We start from the raw sequence: 19,967 nt of genomic DNA on the forward strand, positions 1-19,967 counted from the left end.
AGAATTTGTGTGGTATGTCTTGTTCTGGAACTTGTTGCCTCTTGGGTGGTGCTTGGTTTCAGTGTAGGTATGGAGGCTTTTGATGAGCTCTTATCGATTCATGCTCCCTGGAGTCAGGAGTTCCCTGGAGTTCTCAGGTTTTGGACTTAAGCCTCCTGCCTCTGGTTTTCAGTCTTATTCTTACAGCAGCCTCAAGACTTCTCCATCTATACAGCACAATGATAAAACATCTAGGTTAATGATGAAAAGTTTCTCCACATTGAGGGACACCTGGAGAGGTTCACAGAGTTACATGGAGAAGAGAAGGAGGAGGAGGGAGATAGAGGTGACCAGGAGGAGAAGAAGGCGAATCAAAAGGGGTGAGAGCAAGCTAGCCAGTAATCACTTCCCTATGTGCTCTCCACAGTCTGGACCCCTCAGAGATGTTCACAGAGTTACACAGAGAAGAGAAGAGGGAGGAAGGAGACAGAGGTGACCAGGAGGAGAAAAGGGGGATTCAAAAGGAGAGAGACAGATCCAGCTAGGAATCAGTTCCCTTAGTGTTCTCCACAGCTTGGAACATATAAAGAGATTCACCTAGTTGGGTAGAGAAGAGAAGGCAGAGGGAGGAGATAGAGGCGATCTGGTGGAGAAAATGGAGAGTCAAAAGGGGGAGAGAGCAATCAAGCTAGTAATCACACTCCCTAGTCAAAATGAGTACTGAAGATTGTGTTCTTAAAGGTACAAAATTGATAACAAGTACCAAAAAGCAAAGATTAAAAATCTAGAGTAGATGTTAGACTCTAAAAAATATAATATTAAAAATACAAAACAAAGTCACAAAAATTATAAAATATATATGTGAAGTTTGCTTTAAAAACAGGGTCTTTTGTTTTTTGCAAGGTAATAGCAGGTTATAAAAATGAAAATTAAAGGAGTAATAGAGGACTTAAAATTTAAAAAAATTAAAATTAAAATAATTATAATAATAAAAAATATATCTAGGAATTTCTCTGGAGCTGTTGCGGACAGTGTGGGTTCAGTTCAGTTTCAGATAGTTCGTTGATCCGTCTTATACTTCTCAAGATCTATAGGCCCCTTCCAATGTAGTCGGTGCTAACTACAGGGTTTTAATCTGTTGGACCTGTCACTTCCAAAGTGATTCCCTCTGTTTATTTTAGCTTCTTCTGTTTGCTGGTCTCTTCAGGGTCTAATTTCCACCCTGACACAAGGGGGTGAAGGTGGTCACTTATTTAGGCTCACTTGTTCAATCGTGTTGTGGGGAGGGAGGAACACTGCAAACAAATATCACTGGCATGTGTGGGGAGTGCTCACAGTGTCTCAGCCACACTGGGTTTGCCCCCACTCATGGCGTGTGTGCTTTCATGGTCTACACTTCTCAGGCTCTAGGTTGTTCTGCCGGGAAACTGTCTGAGGCAGGCCCTGGGTTGCATGCACTTCACAGGTCTAAGCCACTCAGGTTCAGGTTCTTGAGTACTCCATAAAGGGGCAGACTCGGTTGGGCCTGCGTTTTGTGCCCTTCCCAGGTCCGAGCAGCTCTGGCAACCAAGTACTTGGCAAGTACAGTCTTTCCAGGTGGGGAGTGAGTCTTATCACCTCCCCAGTCCCAGCCCCTCAGTTTCCTGGTTGCATAGTGGGCATGCCTTCTCAGGTGTGTTGTGTGTCTTTTCTGGGGAGCTGATCTCTCACTGTGACCCTCCCGGCAGATGTCAACTGTCCAGAATCCCAAGAAGTCTTGGTTAGCAACCAAGCCTGCTTGCAGTTTGGTAGAGGATGTCTCTCTGAGGCCGAGATTTCCCCTTTCTGGCTCTTGCTGCTCCCCGCCTGCCTGTCTCTGGCAGGGGATGGGCAGGTCCACAGCCTGCTAGATCTCCTCTGGTATCTGCTCAGTCATTTGTTTTGTGAGTGGGCCTGGCAGTGTTTTAGGTTAGGGCTTTTCACGGGATAGTTCTCTCTCTCTCTCTCTCTTTTTTCTATCTCTCTCTGGCTATCTCACGTTAGTTCCCTCAGATTGCCCTCAAGGCATTCAGGCCCGGTCCTTACCCTAAGCAATGCAGCCCACATCTTCCTGTTCAGCCCCCGCTTGCTGGTCGCGGATATGAGCACTGGGAGTTGCCGTTAGGCACATAATCTGTGGGTTTTATTTATTTATTTATTTTTCCTCCCAGTTATGTTGCCCTCTGAGATTCCAAAACTCCCCACAGATCCGCTGGTGTGAGTGTTTCCTGGTGTTTGGAAACTTCTCCTCTTTTAAGACTCCCTTCCCAGGACAGATCTCCACCCCTATCTCTTTTGTCTCTCTTTTTATCTTTTATATTTTGTCCTACCTCTTTTCGAAGACAATAGGCTGCCTTTCTGGGTGCCTTGTGTCCTCTGTCAGCATTCAGAAGTTGTTTTGTGGAATTTGCTCAGCGATCAAATGTTCTTTCAATGAATTTTGGGGGGATAAAGTGCTCTCCCTGTCCTATTCCTCCACCATCTTAGGACCGCCGCCACTTCTGTCTTTTTTTTTTTAAAAAAAATGGTCTTGTGTAAGTCAGGATTACATTTCTATCATTTTAATTTGGTTTAATATATTCTTAGTCATCAAAATACTCATGGCTTTGGACCCTTAATTGGTAAGAATTCATGGTATATGAATAAGCATTATCAACATTGTATGAACACAGCCATACAAAAATAATGCATGCTCAGTTGTGTGTAGACATACACGACTGGAACTCAAACTATACACTGCTTGTGATTATGAAAAGTTTTGCATTTTCTTGTGCTTTTCATATTTTTAATTTTTATTTACTTGGTTGTGCTGGGTCTTTGTTGGTGCATGTGGACTTCAGTTGTGGTGAGCGAGGGTTGCTCTTTGTTGCAGTACGCAGGCTTCTCATTGCAATGGTTTCTCTTGTTGCAGAGCACAGGCTCTAGGCACATGGGCTTCAGTAGTTGCAGCATGAAGGCTCAGTAGCTGTGGCATGTGGGCTCTAGGGTATATGGTCTTCGGTAGCTGCGGCTCACAGTCTCTAGAACACAACTCAGTAGTTGTAGTGATCAGGTTTAGTTGCTCCATGGCATGTGGAATCTTCCCAGACCAGGGATCAAACCTGTGTTCCCTGCATTGGCAGGCAGATTCTTATCTACTGTACCATCACAGAAGTCCTCTTGTGCTTTTTAATTTGCAATAATATACATATAAACTTTTAAAAGTTGGAAATATTATTTTAAAAGTACCATTCCTCCCCTCAAGTGCTTCCCAAGCTTCTCAGGTGCTTCCCAGGTTTCCCAGGTGCTTCTCAGGCTTCCCAGGTGGCACTAGTGGTAAAGAACCCACCTGCCAATGAGGGAGACTTAAGAGATGCAGGTTCTATTCCTGGGTTGAGGTGATACCCTGGAGGAGAGCATGGCAGCCCACTCCAGTATTCATGCCTGGAGAATCCCATGGACAGAAGAGCCTGGTGGGCTACAGTCCACAGGGTCACAAAGAAGCAACTTAGGACACACGCATGCCTTCCTCCCCCTACTTGAGTCAAATAGGAGAAATATATATGTGAAGAACTAAAGTAAAATATAGTATAATATGTGTGTCTAAGTTTCACATCTTTGTTATTGTCAGCTGTGGAGCCCTCATGCACTAGACAGCTCTGAATCTTAACTAGCCACGAGCTCAGGTCAACTGCCCTAATTCAACTCACCCAAGGGACTGCTGAAATTGGCAACAACAATTGAGAGTAAATGTTGGGTCAGTTTATCTTATTCCCTTATGTTTGGTACTATGGCTTGCAGAGCCTTTATGAAATGGAACACCCTATCTCCATCCCAGCTTCATCAATGTTACAACTACAGAAAAGAATCATGTTGATAGTTAACAAAGTCATGGTATATTTGCCAAATAGTTCTTTCTTCTTGGCATCAGTTTGATGATGATCCAATCTGAGTTTTGAAAACAGAATTATTAATGCAGTATTTAAACATGAAGTATTTGGCCTGTGCATGAATTCCTATAAAGAATGCCAGATAAATGTCTGTACAAGTGCAGTAGTGAGTAGTTTTGCCAGTTCACCTGGAGTCTTAACTAAGAAAATATGCCTCTTTCAAGCGGTAGTATTTGTCGGTGCTTCTATGAAACAGTTTTTCCTAAAATTTACAAATTTCAATAAAGCAAAAATCCAGCATGATTATACACTAGAATAATAGATAAGAGACCACAAGATCTTCAGGTCACAAAAGAAATATGAAAGTTCAATTTTAGGCAAAATTAAATAAAGGCAAAATATAAACCATCAACACTTTCCAAAAATTAACATTAAAATGGAAAACTGAATATTATCTAATAGAAGCATGTGATTTTATTCTCTTCATATTCTAGTAAAATTCTGAATTAATTTTTATATCTACAACGTTACATTATAATTTGCCATGTGCATATGTGATCTTCAATCCAAAATAATAAATCTGTCATCTTTAATGATAACAAATAAACGATCATTTGATAAAAGAGTTTAATGATGCAACCTGTACTATAATTTGAAGGTTTTCCATTATGTTTAATTTCAAATTTTATTACTCTTTTAGGTACTTTGAAAAAATAAATCCAGTATACATGTGTACATTTCAACTAAGTAGAAATATCCTATCACTGTTCTTTGAACATCTGCTCACTATAATGCATGTTTACATATTACTGTGCAGTACAAATTTGTAAACATGAACATATGAAACTTTGAAAGGAAATGACACTAGTCTTTTTCCTCTCAATATTTTATTGAAACAGCATGTCAAAAGTTGGCCAGCATCACACATGTAAATATTCTTAATACTGGATATATTTCAAGCATTCTATATATTTATTTGCTCTATGTTGACATTCAAACTATGTTTATTTACACAATTTTAATACAAATTATCATTTAATTGCAGACCAAACCTAAGAAGTTTAAATGTATATTAAAGCACCTATATCAAATCAACAGTCATGGATGCCTAAGCTATGCATTTGGTTTGTTTTAAATTGCTCCAATAAACATGTTAAATTCCAGTGAAATTGACTTGTAAACTGCTTCTGTATGCCAGGATACTATTGTTATGTTGGCTAAGTAAAGATTTTTCAGCACAAAGGCAACATATCTCTAAATTAGAGTAAAAACATTGTACTTCCATAAAATGTTTTTACTCCATTTCAATTCACCCTGTCGATTCAATTCACAAAATGCAGTACATGCAGTTAGACATTTCTAAATATATTTAAATCTGTCTTTCCATATAAGAATACATAATTAATAGTATAAAAATGCAATGATTAGATGTTCTTTGTAGCATCCTTTTTTTGAGAAGAGGAGGGAGAAAAAGCAACATAGTAGAAATTATTTTAAAACAGAATGAAACTAAAACCCCACTGGTTATATGAATTACAGTGTGACATCTGGAACTTATCAAATTGCATCTTCAAATAAGGAAAAGTTTTGCTACTGAGATTTAAAACAGAGATAACTGTATATTACCCTACTGTATACATGGACATATAATACTATTGTTTCAAAGTCTCTAGATTTGTCATCACAATGTTTGTAGATTTTTGTAAAATATATTTAAAATATTTGTACCAATTTATTTCAATCATATTCTGGCTTACCGTTGCATCAGTAACAGTTAAAAGATACATGTTATCAGCTTTATGTGCACCATGATTTTCTTCAAGGGGCATACTATAAATGATTAAGATAATGAAAGGGAAATCTTCCATAATATCTAATAAAGATGCTTGTCTTTATTCATTGTTGGCACTTTTTCAAGTTGTCAGCACTTAGAACTCTGACCATTCAAAGACAGATTCACTGATTCATCACTTACTGATTCTAGTTTTTCATTTTTTGTGTGCCATAGACTCACTTCAACCTCAAAAAGAAGAAGTCATGTCTACTACTGGACTGCCTAATAGCAGTGAAATATCATGAACATCTAAATTCATAGCTTGAAGAAAATACAACTGTGTTTATAATATAGCAAATAGGAGTAATGATCTTAATGTTTGAAGACTCTAATATTATGTAATCTAAAATTGTGTGTTAGACTTTAAAACATAATGTCCAGAGGGCAAACCTACTCTGTTTAATGAAAAAAAAAGTTTTGATGATTTAAGTTTGTTACCTAAACTTATACTTTGGTGATTAAAATGTAATGAATATAGGATTTATCCACTCATACATGTGTTCTGCAAACAGGCTCAAACTTGAACTCAAGCCCTTGATTTCAATTAGACTGACTGTTCCACAAAGTAGAACTACTTCCTGACACTGGGTCTTAGCTTGACTAAGCTGAGTTGCAAAGATACAGCAACATTCACTTATTTCCTGATTCAATGTACAGATTTTATAGAGTAGATGAAAGTTTATTTTCTCTAGATTTATTTGGGTCATATAATCATTTTATAAATCTAGATAACTGAATTAAAATGCTTTTTTTAATGGGATGAAGTAGATGTATGAATGCATGCTAAGTCACTTCAGTAGTGTCTGACTCTTTGCAACCCTATGGACTGTAGCCCGCCAGGCTCCTCTGCCCATGGGATTCTCCAGGTAAGAATCTTGGAGTTGATTGCCATGCCCTCCTCCAGAGGATCTTTCCAACCCAGGGATCTAACTTGTATCTCCTGTGGTTTCTGCATTGCAGGGGAATTCTTTACCACTGAGCTACCAGGGAAACCTAGATATATATATATGTTCAAACCAAATGGAAATAGCAGTTTTAATTATTAGACTTGTGAGTCTGTTATGTATCATTTGGTCACTTTCATTTGGTACTTCATACTTTGTCTAACTTGAGTGACTTTTGATTTTTGTCGGTTTTAAAAGGAAACCTAATATTCAGTTGACACAGCTGAAATTAATATAATTTCATAGCATTTTGTTTTTCACTCCATAACCATTAGCCTCAACTTACCAAGTTACTCAAGTATTGCACCATTCTATTTGGTAATAAGAATTTATTTAATATAAAATAGTAAGGGTACTAAATACTAATTGTACATGAATTAGAAATGATAGAAATTTCCCACAGACAAGAAACTTTTTCAGAAAATAGAGGACTGTTTACTGAACTTCTTAAGGTCTCTTCCAAGTCTAATTTTCTATAAAGGTTTTCCCTTGGTTTCTTCTTCAATTAAAAGTATTGAATGACAATTTGTGAATATTACATAAAAACAGCTTAAAATAGATGTCTGGATTCTAGCCTTTAAATGTTTTCCCCTTAATATAAATCACCTTTCCCAATATAGTTTGTATTAGCAATTGTATATGGATTATACATAGAAAAATTATCTGAAATATAAAGTATGGTGTGTATGTACTTGAGCAGCTACAAAATTAATGCCTTTTCTTAAATAACCATTAAAAAGTAACCCAGAAATTATCTGGATTTTTCAGCTAAATATTTTATGGTTTTAGTTGCTAAGTATCTGCCATATAAGTCATCAGAATCAGTTTTATTATAATCTGATGTGGGAGTTTCTGCTTTAAAAAAAAAATCATTCTTTTAGCAGTAAAATTTAGCCTACAGCTTTCCTGTTTAAGAGTAGACAGAAATAGTGTGCTTGCTACTTTAATCCTTGATTTGATAAACTTGAGTAGTACAGGTTTTCTGTCTCAAAGTCTTTTATAACAGGTACCTAATTAGCTTGGGCAACAAATAATTTTTCATCTTGACTATAATACTCGGTTTGAATGTAACTATGTTCTGTTCTATCCCTATGCCCAGAAGTGAAGGGACATATAATTTTAATGCATGTATAAGAAGGTATATTTATAAGGTACATTTGAGAAGAAAAACTATTTTGAGCAAAATAAATAACGTTGACACGTGTGCATGCTTCATTGTGTCTGACTTTTTGCTACTCCATGGACTGCAGCTCACCAGGCTCCTTGTCCATGGAATTTTCCAGGCAAGAATACTGGAGTGGGTTGTTGTTTGCTCCATCAGGGAATCTTCCTCAGTTAAGGATCAAACTCACGTCTCTTGCATCTCCTGCATTGCCAGGCAGATTCTTTACCACTGTGCCACCTGGAAAGTCCAATAATTATATGCTCTCCCTAATATGGGACTTGGCTCAGTGGTAAATAATCTGCCTGTCAATGCAGAAGCCACAGGAGACTTGGGTTTGATTCCTGGGCTAGAAAAATACCCTGGAGAAGGAAATGGCAACCTACAATAGTATTCTTGCCTGAAAAATTCCATAGACAGAAGAGCCCAGAGGGCTTTAGTTCATGGGTCATGAAGAGTCAGACACAACTGAGTGACTGAGCATGCTCCCTAATATGTGTTGGAAAAGTTTTTAAAAAGCAGTTTTTCAGTGTGATTAGTTTTTCAGGTCATACCACTGTGATGTGAAGGGCCTTGGCTTAATAAATTGTAGAGCTAGCAGCACCAAATTAAAATTAAAATCCAAGTCATCTTAAGGATATAGAGGTTATACTTAACAAGTCTCTCCAGAAAATTTAGGACCAGGTGAAAGGAAACTTTTCAACTTCATAAACTAAAATTAAGTCTCATTTATGCTACTTTTGTGTAATTTACCATGATTGATGCAGAAGAGTGAAATTAAATTGTACCATTGTAATGCTAGTTTCATATTTATGGATTCAAATATGTTCTCACAATTCAAATCATAACTTTTAGTCTTTTTGAAGGACTACAACAATTTGTATTTGTAAACTGTGTACATAAAATGCCAGGTTTGCTAAAGTACTAAGTAAACGAACATCACCTGAGAATGATATAAAAAATAAAAGAGCATAAAAGATCAAATTTATTTAGAATATTTTGCTTTTGATTTAATCTTCATGTTCCTTCAGGATTAAATGGTCCTTAGGCTGCAAATATTAGTATTAGAATGGTAATGTCCTTATTTATATTTTAAACTTGAGACTAGTAGTTCCTTCAACAGCAGAGTATAAAAGTATAAGGCAAATGAACAATGAAATGTTCTACAGTTACGAGATAGATAATTAAAACGACAGCAATATTCATAGGTAAAATTGAAATTGTTTCACTGCTTTCACAGGAATTAAGTCTATCTTCTTTTGGTCATTGTCAATATGTAAGAGGCAGTTGATGTGGTAAACAGGCTTCACTATAATTAGGGACTTTGTTACCTGAAGTCATTTTTCACTGGTAATCTTAACCTCATCAAACAATATTTATTGAGTATCTTATTTTGAGACCTAAGGCTATTGTAATCAGAGATTACATAGGTCATATCTGACTTAGCTATAGGTCATATCTGACTTATGACATGTCATAAGGCACTTTAAATGCATAACAGAGTAATAGTCTCTGATAATAGTAATAGTCTCTGATAATGAAGCTTTTTAACCCTTTAGTTCTTGACCATTTTGACGACACATAAAATATATGCTTACATGCAATCATTTTAGGAACATGACTATTCCATTAAAGGCGATGGTTAATTTTTGGATACCAATGAGTGTGATTGTATTTGCCTTCTATGAAAGAAACTTGACTGTTGTCATTCACTTTAAGATAGTTGGCAGCATTTACCAGTCTAGGTGGTGTGGAGAAGTTGTACCTATAAAAGCCATAGGAAGGATGGAAAGAGCAACCAATTGCTTCCTGAGCAATGTGGTTTGGTGATAAAATATTTTCAAGTGCCTGTAATTCATACATTTGATTGGAAGAATTAGATGCTTTTAGAATGTGTCCATTTAAGTCTTCAGATGAACCATTTTTTGAATTGGTGACTCCCAAAGAAGATAACATGGAAACTTCCATCATGAGTGGGGCTGAAGACTGAGAACTGTTGTTGCTTGCTAGACTTTCAAGAGCAGGCAAGACAAGAGGTTGCTGTTGCCAAAAATTAGTTGGGCAAATCTTGTAGCAAAGGGGCAGGTTGATATTGTGTAGGTACACCTCTGGACAGGGCATTCCAAGGGAGCTTGTAGGTATGTGAAATGTAGAAAGGGAGCAAGGAGGAGAAAGCAAAGAGTTCAAAGGAGAAGGAGCCCCTCCACTAGAGGTCACTGGGGATGAGCCACTGCTTCCACCTGTGAATGACAAGTCAATCAATGAACAATGAACTATATGTTCCTACTGAATCAGTAATCATGTCCATAACTATCCCTGCTTCATTCTTAGATTAGCTTTCCTTGCAAGTTCAGAGTTATTTTGCTGTTGCTGTTTAGTCACTAAGTGATATCCAACTTTTTTGAGAACCCATGCACTGTAGCCTTCCAGGCTCTTCTGCCCACGAGATTTCCCAGCAAGAATATTGGCATGGGTTGCCATTTCCTTCTCCAGGGTATCTTCCCAATCCAGGGAATGGACCTGTGTCTCCTGCTTGTCAGACAGATTCTTTACCACGGAGCCACCATGGAAGCCACAGTTATTTTGACTCCTTTGGAAAAGACCATTCCTCTGATCAAAGTTGAATATGGTATCTCTATTACTACCACTACTACTTTTAGCATTACTATTGTGTATCATGCATTGAGCATTCATTATGCTCTAGAAGTATACCAGGTACTTGAGCAACATTCATTCAATGAATTACGAAAGAAGCCTGATTAAATATGAGCCAGAACCAATTTTATCTTACAAATAAAAGTTTTTATCTTTAACTTTAAAATAATTACTAAAATAAGTACTTGATTAAATTGAACAAGTTGGTTAAGGTTCTATAGAAAGCTTTAGTTGATTGAAAAAAGCACTGCATATGAAAGTAATCTTATAAATTAAAAAAAGAACATTTAATATATTAGGTGTTCTCTTATGTGAAAATCACAGATGGGGAAAGTTCCATGGTGCACTATATCAAGAGTTAAAGACAGTTTTACAGATTAAAAATACCAAGATGAAAATGAAACTGTTCATACCAATGTTGTTAGGTGATCCTTTATGGTTGCCTATCATGTACTAAAATCAGGGATAAATATAATGTCCAGGAAAATCTAGATTCTAAACCTTATATTTGTAATTATTTAATTTAAAAAAATTGGTTATTGACTGAATTTGATCAAGTTTTTGTGGAGATTTTTTAGGTGCTACTATTTTTCTTAGGGTTTCTCTGGTAGCTCAGCTGGTAAAGAATCTGCCTGCAATTTTTCTTAACTATTTTAAAATACTTTTTGTTGTTCAGTTGCTAAGTCATGTCCGACTCTTTTCAACCCAGTGGACTGTAGCCCACCAGTCCCCTCTGTCCATGAGATTTTTCAGGCAAGAACACTGGAGTGGATTGCCATTTTCTTTTGTAGGGGATCTTCCCAACCCAGGGATTGAACCCATGTCTCCTGCATTGCAGGGCAACTATTTATTGCTGAGCCACCACAGAAGCCCATTTTTATATGTAAACATAGCTTAATCCTCTATCAACAGAGTGGCAAATATCTTTTATAATTAAACTTCCAGATATTATTTTTAAAAAATGGTACCCCTTTTCTTTGTAATTTGAGAACATTCTGGACATCTTAAATAATTGAGAAAAATATGTATTTTAAATTATTAATGATCATCTTTAGCTTTTTACAAATTAATGTGTTTTGTATTGACTTGGATAATTTAAAATCATCCTGCCTAGATGCTATTAAAGTGATACTGTCAAATAAGTGTTCATATTTTTCTAGGCAACTTGAACGAAATTAATACAGTCAGTTCAGTGAAATATTTCACTAAATAATTAGACTTGATTTCTTTACATTTCAATTAGTTGTTATGATATTTTTATGTCAAGTTCAACCTAACTATAATGTAACTATAACTTTCAATTAATGTTTAAAGACAAACAACTTTAATGGAGTAAAGACAGAAAGGGTAAAATAATTCCATATTGCTTACTAATAAAGACTTTTCTATTTATAATTGAATATCATAGTAAGTGAAGGTATGCATTCTTCTACCAGAAAGCCTGCATTATCAAATTATTAGTTAGTCATGTGATGTACTACCTGACAACAAATGCTCTGCATCTATTTTAAATGCTTATGGCAATTAAGCAAATTGGAATAGCTTAGTATTGTTTTTGACATATTTATTTTTCCTACTCACAATAAAAGGAAAATTGAAGCCAAGTGATGATGAAATTTAATGGAAGTCATTTTTATCATGAGCTGAATGTTTCTCATAAAATATAAAATATGTATTTGAATATCTAACATATTTGCAAATAAGGCCACTAGTGCACCCCAGGGCTTCCCTGATAATTCAGTTGGTAAAGAATCTGCCTGCAATGCACAGGACCCTGGTTTGATTCCTGGTCAAGAAGATCCTCTGAGATGGGATTGGCTACCCACTCCAATATACTTGGGCTGTGGTAAAAAATCTGCCTGCATTGCAGGAGACCTGGGTTCGATCCCTGGGTTGGGAAGATCCCCTGGAGAAGGGAAAGGCTACCCACTCCAGTATTCTGGCCTGGAGAATTCCATGGACTGTGTAGTCCATGAGGTCGCAAAGAGTCGGACATGACTGAGCAACTTTCACTTCACTTCACTTTAGTGTACCACAGGCAGATTCTAAAGAATATGAGATAGTGAGCTGCTGAAAGACCCAGGTGTTTTCTACAGCTCTCAGGATGTATGATAACTCAAGAAGATACAAGTCAGTAAATCCACCATTAATTATCATGTCTATGCTCTTTTCCATCTTGCCAGTTTCCCTCCCTTTTTGCTTCTTACCTCCTCATCAAGATAAATATATACTCACTTGATTGTAAACATACATTTTCTAGCATATACTTATACTCTTGTGTAGTATTTATATAGAGCTTCTGACAGTCATTATTTCATTAACATTTAAAAATAAAAATTAATAAAACATCTTACTTTGTGTGTCTGCACAAAAAGTTTTAAAATTCAAAGTGAGAGAAGGCCTCCATGGGTAGGTCTCTAAAAGTCCATCCAGTACACCCCTGAAAAAGATGTACAACCTTTAGCAAGTCGAGAATGCAATTCCTGAAAATAATAATTTATGTAAACTTTTAAGTTATTTTGTTATAGTTTTTAAGGCTGAATAAAATTCCCAGTGATCATTCCCTAAATAAACACCCAAGAATCTAGAATAAATAATATCTTAAAAGTGGGTTGGGGAGGGGTTGGGAGGAGGTAAGATTTTAGAGATAAAATATCTAGGTTTCTTTCTTACTACCTACTTGTTACAACATGCAGGGACTCTGGGCTTCTGACCCACAGTTTCTTTAGCTGTAATACTTGTGAAAAGGGCTATATAAATATTAGATGTGACTGTTATATTGCTTACCTGTTTCTTCCAGGATCTCTAAATCCTTTAGCAAAGGGATTTCTGTCTATTTTCAGTTTGGTAATCTAAGGATTCAGAAGAAAAAGAAAGATAAATTCAGTGACCTCAGTAGAAAACACTGTCATTGTTGTTGTTGCTTTTAATAGTTACAACAACCACAAAACTTTCCAAAGTGTAATATAGCATGTTAAATAAACATTAAGCATATTGCTAAGTCAAATTTGGAATGTTTATCACCTTTCTCTCCTGGCACTCTTTGTCGTGCTCTCCTTTAACACAAGATCCACACAACTCACAATAAACTTGCTTGATTACTAGCAATAAGACTATGGATTCTTTTTAATGGATTTCTTTTTAATTGTGGAAAATTGAATCCATATAGTAAAACTTCACTCTGTCCTTAAAGCTTCCTCAGAGCCATCCCTGCTTGTCTGGGATCTAGTTGGCTTTACCTGCTGGTTTTGGTAAGCTGTCACCGTGGTGAATTCAGTTTCTTTAAAGGAGAATGTTTTAACTCCTTCAGCAGGCAGAGACTGAATCCGGGACATATCAACCCTGCTGTCTTGCTTCATCACGTGCACACGGGGCTTGTACTTGTGCATGGACTGCAGAATGATCTGGAAGAGAAATAATCAAATGCTGCCTAGTAATTGGCTTCCCCTCCCCTACATTGGCTCCCTCTCATCAGCACCCTGAACCTTCCCACACAAAAGTGAAGCTAAACCAGAAAGCCTAGGCTAACTTCACTTTTCTGTGCTATTTGGCACTAGACAGAGGTCCTCAGGCATAAGGGGTTTCAGGAAATGGACACCACAGTGGCATCAGTTAGCAGTGGTTCCATTTCCAGTTGGGGTCTTTTCCTGCTTCCAAATATGAGTGATCATGTAATGTTCCCAAGTGTCATTGAGATCCAACTGCCTGCCATAAGTTCCCTGGGCTTACTTAACTGATGGGAAACTATTTGACCCTCCCCACCTCCAAAACCAAGTAGAATCCTTCTTCCTTTTGTGGCTAGCTCAGGATCAGGTCAGGCAGGGCAGAGGTGATGTGCACCTTGGAAGAAGGTTCAAGGTCTATGTGACCTGAAAGGCCTTCCATGCCAGTGGGTTGTGGAGCAGATTTCCACCATACCATGAAACACAGAAGGTGCACATCAGGGGAAGGAAATCAGAGCCTACAGTGATTGCCAGGAAAGCTGAAGTGCCAGATTGCTCAGGTAAGCATTCCCTTTCACGCTCCCAACCAGACATTCTGGTTTAAACAAGTCACATTCAGTCCCCAAACTTCTCTTACTCACCATCTCCAACCCCCAGCATTCTCAGATGCCAAACAAAAGTCACAAGAGCTACTTTGGTCACTGGCCCAGAAGTTAGACAGTTCCTGAAGACCATAACTAGCACATCTGGGGGACACCTTCTTGGCCTTTCCAGGGTGAACCTCCTGCTGACGCCTTGGCATCCTCCTCTTCTCCTTGGGACAAAGGATTGTGCATACTTACATGACCTTTGTCATCCATCTCATTGTTGGTGAGTTTCACACGATCAAAGCTGATGATCTGGCGCATCCATGTCTCTCCTGAACAAGGTGAGTCTGGGTGAATATAGACCCTGGGAGTGATGCATGAGTGGTCTGTACTCCCGGCTATCATCCACTGGGAGCTGTGATAGATGTACCTGAAAATGAGTGGAGTGTGACTTTAGGCACCGGCCAAAGCCAGGGGTAGGGGCTGCTGTGATCTGGTTCTAAAGGACTTGGTCAAGTTTTGCCTGCTAATCTCAAAGTGAATGTGAGTGTTCAGTAGCTCAGCTGTGTACCACTCTTTGTGACCCCATGGACTGTAGCCTGCCAAACTCCTCTGTCCATGGGATTTTCCAGGTAAGAATATTGGAATGGATTGTCATTTCCTTCTTCAGGGGCTCTTCTCAACCCAGGAATGGAGCCCGCATCTCCTTGTCTCCTGAATTGCAGAGGGATTCTTTACCACTGAGCCGCTGGGTTTAACATGATTTCCAGAGAGCATCCAGGGATAGAAAGCAAACTGTAAATAAGCATATTTTGCCATTAAAATGCTGCAAAGTGCCAGCGCAAGTATAATGTCATGGGACTTCATAGTCTGGTTTGTATCTCCTCACAGAAACTGCAACAAAAATTGATCTAACTTGTTTCACCATACAGAGACACCCGAAAAATCCTCCTGTCCCACAAGCGTTAGTGAAGAAGCAGAGGGGTGAGGAAAGTATCTGTTGTGGAAGCCTCTTAGGCCACAATGCTTTATATCAGAATACCGTCGAGGAACTCTGCCCACTGTAGTCTTGATTTTCCCATTGTCTCCAGTCTTTTTTTCCCCCACTTAATGTTTTTAATTGAAGGATAATTGCTTTACAGAATTTTGTGGTTTTCTGTCATACATCAATAAGAATCAGCCACAGGTACACCCATGTCCCCTCCCTCTCAAACCTCCCTCCCATCACCCTCCCCATTCCACCCTTCTAGATGTCACAGAGCCCCTGTTTGAGTTCCCTGAGTCATACAGCAAATTCCCATTGGCTATCTATTTTACCTATGGTATTGTAAGTTTCCATGTTACTCTCTCCATACATCTCACCCTCTCCCTCCTCCCCTCCGCCATGTCCATAGGTCTATTCTCTATGTCTGTTTCTCCATTGTCTCCAGTCTTAATGGCTTAGTTATGTGCCAGATTCTCAAACTAGCTCAAGTGTGAAAAGCAGCTTGTTCTGCTATTTTGGGATTACGGTCCTAACAGGTTCTCCAGCCCAGCCTAATTCTTGCCTCTAACACCCAGCACTGGGTGCTATGCAGGCTGTTTCCTAGAAAGGCTAGACACCCATTTCAGTGGAATGTTCATTTGGCTGAGTGAGGGCAGGGGCTGCCACCCAACCCCCAAACCCTTGAGTTAAAGCATGCAAAAGCCCCAGCTTCTGGGCTGCTAGCAAAGAAGAGCCTCTTAGCTTTAGATCAGTTTGACCACTTTTAGCCTGCTTTAAGTAGAGAGCTTACATTAAGAGAAACATTACTTGTATTCTCTGGGACCTGGCCTCTGCTTCAGGGAAGAGGTAAGGAAGGAAGAAAAAACATGGACCTAGGTAAGATAACTGCTTGACTAGCTTTGGGTGGCAACTTAGAATGTTGCTCAAGGACCCTGCCCTAAAGTATCACAGTCCAGAGCCCGGTAGAGCCCCAGAAGCCCCGGCATTTCTCCCCAAATTCCTTTAAACAGCTTCCCTCCCAGTTGCCGAGCCCACACCCTCTGCAGTTTGTGGAGTCAAGGCTAGGATAGTGGGTCGGCGAGAGGTTTGGGATACACTGAAGCCCCAATTGGAATCTATGTGCCAAGAATGAGAGAAAAGAAAAACAAGTCTTCCTTTCTCTCAGTCTGAACTCCCTGAACTCCAGTCTGAGGGAGAAAACTCAACTCTCAAAGCCCACAGGAGAATAATTCCCCCTTCCACGGTAAAGTTTTCAAAACAGTGCTGTCAGGTTCCATAGATCTGAATCCCCATTCCAAGCCTGTAGTACCCTCCTTTGGTCCCAATTACCTATAGCGTTTGGAATCTACTGGCACCACATCAATGGCCACATAGTACTGTTTCCCTGGGTCCAGTCCTTTCACTTTGACCCGAACAGAGGGGAACATCCGCCTGTGGGAGAGAAAACAGCGACTTACCTGGGTGCTATTAGGTTGGGGACAAATGAAAATCGAAGGCATTCACAATACTCTTCTCATTCTAGACAGGTTCAGGAATGACATTTGGCACATGAAGAAAGATTGCTGGCTATATATTTGATTGAACAAACTCAGAATTTCTGAGTGGAGCAGAATATTCTTACCACAAGGCTTTGTCTGCCCCACTTCCCACCACCACCACCATATAGAAGAAAAATAGGAGAGAAAAAGCTGTGCCCCTCCCATCAGTGGTGCTTTCTGTGAGGCAGATTTGGGAAAGACTGAAATTAAGAAGATTCACATACACAAAAATTACCCAGGTGATGTGAGGAAACTGTCCCACAGGAAAAGGTATAAGAGGGAAAGACCAACCTCAAATTGACTTGGGCTCAGTTTAGTGGGCCTGCTTGATGAGATATTGTTCATTAATAACTGTGAGGCTTTAACAGAAGGGCCTGACCATAGCTTAAGACGTGGGGGTGGCATCTGGCACCTGCCTTGGCAAGCCTAATTTTTATCATTTACTACACAGGCAGAAGCTGAGAGAATGAGTTCTTAGAACAGGGTGTACAGGAAAGAAAGGATGAGCCACTAACAATGGCCAGGCAAGGCCTAATCTGGTCAACTGAGAGACAGTGGTTCCTAATACTTTTCTGGGGTGTGGATATGGGGAGAGGGGTACAAGAGCATAAAACTGGAGGCACTCATTTTATGAGATCAGAATATTAAGAGCTATTATGTGAAGCCCTTGAACAACTTGGGCAAAGCCAAACCTGCCAGCCTTCGTAATGATCATCTCAGTCCCAATGTCATGAAATCTCTTCCACAGCTCGGATCCTTGAAGTTCCACTTGAATAATATCTTTCTCTTCCAGACTTCCGAAGCTGTTGCAGCTGAAAGTAGCTGCTAAAGGCTCTGTTTTGGGTCGCTTTTCTGTAGGAAATAGAGACACCCAGAGTTTGAGAGAGCTTCTCAGCCGTGCAACCCCTTCTCACTGATGCCTGTCTCAGAACAGACCAGCCTTGTCTCTTTCCTAGAAACCTTGGGAACTAATTTCCAAGTTCTTCACAATACCCACTGTGTCCCCCCTGATGGAGAGAAGTGGACCCAGGTTGTGCCCTGTGAAATGCATGACCCTTCTTCAAATTTGCCCATTTTCATCTCTTTTGGAGACTTTTGGTCCCTAACGCTGAATCACCTGGGGATCTGGGTCCTTGCCCTGTTTCTTACTCTGAGAAACAGCCACCCTCTGGCTCTCAGGGTTTCCATGAGGTTGGAGAGCCTCACTTCACAAACCTGTGGAGATTTCCCCTTCACCGCAAATGAACCACAATACTATGGGCTGAACTTGGAGGCTCTGAAACTTCTCCCTACAGCCAGATGGCTGAGATATCCCCGTAGCCCGGAACGCGGCCAACAGCTGGGCCAAGACATCCTTTGGTAGGGCTAAGACATCCTTTTGATAGGGCTAGCCGCCCTCAAGCAGGCTTGAGGCGCTAGTCTGAGACTTTAGGACCCAGCAAACTAGGGTAGCCGGCGCAGGGATTTGGGCTGCGGTAGGGGTACTTACCAGGCAGCTCGCTTTTCCTCCCGGCGGCGGCGCTGCTCCTTCTCTCCTCCTCCTCTCCACCCTCTTTCTCAAGCAGCTCAGGTTTTGCCTCTTCTCTAGAGTCTCCTAATTTTCTTTTGCTGGGTCTCCCCACCAAGGCTTCCACCGAGAAGGCATGCGCCCGAGAGCTCAGAGCCATCCCTGGAGAGGGTGAAGAAAACTGTACTCTGCAAAGTTTCAACCTGAGCTGGGTTAGGGAGGGAGAGGGTGGGAGGGCGCAGAGGATAGGCAAAGGAGGGAAAGCGGGAAAATCAGAAAAACTGAGAACTTAGAAAAATTTTTCTAAATCTATATGCAGGAGGAAGAAATGTATAATTTTTATATATACATATAAATGTTCTTTGAATAGACAGAATGCAAGAAGATTAAACTGGAGCTAGAGTCCTCTGGAGTCTAGTCCCCTTTGTGGTCTCCTCCCTCCCAGTGGACATGTGCAGACCATCAGTCCTCAAATCCCTGATTCCCGGACTTGTCAGAGCTCAGAGATTGGCAAGCACGGCCCTTTTAGGGAGCAGACCTGCCGCCAATGGCGGCTCAGGCCGCTCAGATTGGGAGATAGTGTTGCATCGGACTCAGTGAATACCCGGCTGGTCGGCTGTTTCTAGCCTCCACTGTTTGTTTTGGAAACTGTTGGAAGCATAGAAAAAAAAAAAAAAAAGCACCGTGAGTGACACTTCAGAGTCTGACAGGGAGGGGCGGTGGGAGTGTAGGGATAGGGGTTGGAGGTTGATTGGAAAGGAGCTCAGGATAGTCTAGTGAGGAGGAGGGGTATACAAACTTACTGTTTTACATTAAATTGTGAAACTCGAAGACATGCAAAGTAATTGCCCACGGGGGACCACTTTTCCAACAAAAATGAAACTATTATTTAACCAGATCCAGAGAAGTATATAGGGGTCTTTTGTTCTTAAGTGAGTACGCTAGGGAAACAAAGAGCAGCACAAGCTCTCTGGGCCTGTCTGCTCTACAGTCTGGATCTCAAACTAGGTGGGCCCTGTGCTGGTCTGACCTCCTTATCTAGGTGGGGAGATAAGAGAGTGCAGGCAGGAGGCTCCCAGATGACCACTTGCAATGATCAAGAGCAACCCTGGGCCTTCAATCCCTGCTTCTACTGTGCCAAATATTCCCACATACAGCCTCTTACAGGATTTAATTAACAAACACAGCCTAAGAACTCCAGGGCCACAAGCAGAGCACCAATCAGAATTGTGCTTCCAATGATGTGGCACCTCAAAATGTTGTGCTTAATAACTGATTCCATTGTCTCCTGAGATATCTTCCTGGGCTAAGTTTTCTTTTCCTGAAAATGGATAAAGTCACCTTCTCTATGTCAGGAAGCAACTTGCCTACCACTTCCAAGGAATGTGTTTATGCATGCAGACCTGAGAGGCCTGCCTGTGTGCTTGGGATTTAGTCATGCATTTT

At 39.9% G+C, this 19,967-nt stretch overlaps 1 protein-coding gene across 1 annotated transcript; it reads right to left on the reverse strand.

Annotated features, from left to right (window-relative positions):
• Nucleotides 1-9,435: 9,435 nt before the first annotated feature.
• On the reverse strand, nt 9,436-18,681 carry TBX22 (T-box transcription factor 22). Its single transcript, XM_081563746.1, has 8 exons — nt 18,504-18,681; nt 17,707-17,866; nt 16,806-16,907; nt 14,747-14,921; nt 13,701-13,865; nt 13,249-13,313; nt 12,816-12,901; nt 9,436-10,046 (listed from the first exon to the last, which is right to left on the reverse strand). Exons 1-8 carry the CDS (start codon nt 18,679-18,681, stop codon nt 9,436-9,438), a joined length of 1,542 nt encoding a protein of 513 aa, XP_081419872.1.
• Nucleotides 18,682-19,967: the final 1,286 nt, after the last annotated feature.

This window comes from Giraffa tippelskirchi, chromosome X (genome assembly GCF_054371585.1).
Source record: "Giraffa tippelskirchi isolate mGirTip1 chromosome X, T2T-mGirTip1v1.2.pri, whole genome shotgun sequence".
NCBI classification, from domain to species: Eukaryota; Metazoa; Chordata; class Mammalia; order Artiodactyla; family Giraffidae; genus Giraffa; species Giraffa tippelskirchi.